We start from the raw sequence: 3,046 nt of genomic DNA, 5'->3' as shown, positions 1-3,046 counted from the left end.
ACGTTACAAGAGCTTGGTTTGAGAGGATGATGATGTTTTTTTATCAGGTATGGGTTCAGGCTATTCCTCTCACAGTGTGATATGCATGTTACAGGTATTTTTGGTAAAGGATAATAGAAAACTCAGGATGGCTATATTCTTAAGAAGATACCAGTAATAGGTATTTATGGTAAATGATATTATACTCAAGATGACTATATTTTCCAGCAGTTACCTGTTATAGGTAACTTTTGGAGAATATATCCAGCCTGAGTCAAATATACTTTACCAGAAATACCTGTTACCGGTATCTTCTAAGAATGGCCAACTTATTGTGAAATTATAAGAAGATACTAGTTACAGGTATTTCTGGTAAATGATATATTACTCAGGATGACTATATTCTTAAGAAGTTACCTGTAATTACTGGTATCTTCTAATAATTTATTATGAATTTCCAATACCTGTTAAAATTGGCATGCTAACAATTGGTGTACCATTTGGATGAATGAAGGGAAAGTTATTGCTTTGATAAGTTGCCTAGAAAACCTCGAAAGAGGAATAATTCGAGAAATGAATTAAGAGCTACATAAGGCTTGATTCCAAACCTTAAAGGATTTGGATGCGGCTAATCATTAGGAATATTTTAAAATATATCTATTATAAAAAAATTCTCTTAGGCTGAGTCCAATGGTGCATCCACCCACTATCTCCATTCCACCAAAAAACAATGTTTTGAAGATGGGGAGTCAATTTTGGTGTCCAATGGTTCGGACCATTCTACGCCACTTCAAGTGGCACCGTTTGGGTTTTTACAAACCACGCCATTTCAAGTGACGTGGAATGCACTCTCTATTCCTCAATAACACTCTCTATATATGGAGAGTTATATTAAGATAGGGGGGGAAAACCACCGCCATTGCACCCAACCTTAGTAGTTATTTGAGTAAAGTAAGTCAGGAACATGTGAAAAACTATTATAACACTTTGATTCAATATAGCTTGAAGCATCAAAAGACAGTGTACATTTTCAATGGAGCTGAACTCTCGGATCAGGTCTATTTTAGGGATTCCACCTGGAATCCAACGGTCTATCTAGGAGTCAAAATAGCTCAAACTTGGTAAAAAACTTAATTTTGAGCAAACTAGAATTCTAACGCGCTATCTTCCGGAGATCATAAGTCTTTCCACATGTGTCCAAACGCGATAATATATACGGGTGGTTTGAAGATTTTGGTTGGGTATAGACTGACTTTTGATGCCATGATAGTTAAGAAAGTGAGAGAATGTGGTGGGATTGTTTTTGGGATGACTAATTTGTATTAGTTTGGTATGGGGAGTTCCACTGAACGTTCTGATTTTCAGGTCAGAGGTTTGAGTTTTATTGGTTTAAGTTTAGTTTGTTTTGATTTTTTTTGTTTTTAGCTTTGAATTAGATGTGGAAACAATTAGAGATTGTACTCCATATATATATATATATATATATATATATATATATATATATATATATATATATATATACGTCCGACGGACGGACTTTTACTTAAAACCAAAATTTCAAAATACGAAATATACTCTCACGAAGGGTTTTCTCATGACTCGTTCCTTCTCTCTCCGAAGTCCAAACTTACCGTGACTATTTCCCTCCCTCTTGGTACTCTCTTTCTTGCTCTCATGGGGATCTTCAATCCATTAGGGAAGAACTCAGCTTCAGCAAAAATGTTATAGTGCTGGATCACTAAACCGGTATGCATGTTGTCATTTGATCTCCCATCAGCAATGATAGTGTTTTTCTGATTGGGATTAGGCACCCTCAAAATGATATGATTATCTTGGATCAGTGCGCGTCCCTCACCAAATATGAAATCAACTGTGCTGGAGATTTCACAATTTTTGTAGAACTGATGGCAAGTATGATAGTCCAGAGTGTCTTGATACCCTTGCATTATGTAGTTTATAAAGCGGAAAAATCTAATTTGGGGTGGAAAGCAATAGCTTGTTCACCTTCAGGACCAGCAACGTTTTTGAAACCCATTAAACTTGCTATGAAACCATCTCCGACAACCGCTACAACAAAATGTGATAAGAACATTTAGTAATTGGAAAGAAAAAAGGACAGAAAAACCTTACTCAAGGGATACCCATTCAGAATTGTATATCAGTTTAACTCAGAGAAAGTGGCAGTCCTCCAAGTTTGGGTGTTGTTGATTTTTTTTGTTGTCACTCGCTATCACAACTATTTCACTAGGACCATGTATCTCCATAAATGAAGATATTAATCGCTATTTCAGGAATTGTTACTTTCTCATGATACTGCCCGACCTTAACATAGATTATGAATCTTCCTTTATTGTTCTTTGGGTAAGCGGAGATAGCCTTAGTAATAGTCTCTAATTGCCCACTTCCATCCTTGGCTACAACTACATTCGGTGTCAAGTGTGTTTTTTTGAATGCCAAAAGCCTGCGGTCTGCTGTCGAGAACCAAGTAGGGTACCCATCCTTGTCGACCTCAGCATTAAGAAGTTGCCTAGAATTCTGGTTTATCTTAACTGGAAACTCAGTACTATTTACTTTTCTAAGGATTTGAGAAATCTCATCAACGATGATGAGTGTATTAAATGTTTTTTGAGTAGCATTCATGAGCTCGTCTTGCATAGTTTTTTGCAGCCCTGGTTTTTCTAGCAAGTCATCCAAGCATGTTGTTTTGAGTGCAATAACAGCACTTGACCAAGTCTTAAGATCATCGACACAATCGCTCATCGTGTCAAAATTACTATGTTCAACTGCAGATGTTGCCGCTTGAAGTCTGTGGGTGGCGCATAGTAACAATTCACTGCAACCATCAAGTAACATTTTATTAAAGGAGGTGGTAGTGTCTTTCCCCAACGCACCAAAATTCCCCCAAGCCTTGGTTACCTCTTCTTGGGCAGCTTGAAAAGTAGCTTTCATGAGGTCCTTTAATTTAGGGTGACGGTGCTATTTCTCTTAGCAATTGGACTGAGTGTATTCAAGCAAGTTTCTTTGTAATCCATTGGATCTGTGAAGAGTTTCAACAGCTTTCATTCCA

At 37.0% G+C, this 3,046-nt stretch overlaps 1 protein-coding gene across 1 annotated transcript; it reads right to left on the bottom strand.

Moving 5' to 3' along the window:
• Positions 1-2,223: 2,223 nt before the first annotated feature.
• On the bottom strand, positions 2,224-2,832 carry LOC147474433 (pectinesterase 4-like). Its single transcript, XM_086585082.1, has one exon. It carries the CDS (start codon positions 2,830-2,832, stop codon positions 2,224-2,226), a length of 609 nt encoding a protein of 202 aa, XP_086441208.1.
• Positions 2,833-3,046: the final 214 nt, after the last annotated feature.

The sequence above is a fragment of the Coptis chinensis genome, chromosome 9 (genome assembly GCF_015680905.1).
Source record: "Coptis chinensis isolate HL-2020 chromosome 9, ASM1568090v1, whole genome shotgun sequence".
Taxonomy (NCBI): domain Eukaryota; kingdom Viridiplantae; phylum Streptophyta; class Magnoliopsida; order Ranunculales; family Ranunculaceae; genus Coptis; species Coptis chinensis.
Note: the sequence above shows the minus strand (reverse complement) of the source record. Positions and strands in the feature narration are given on the sequence as shown.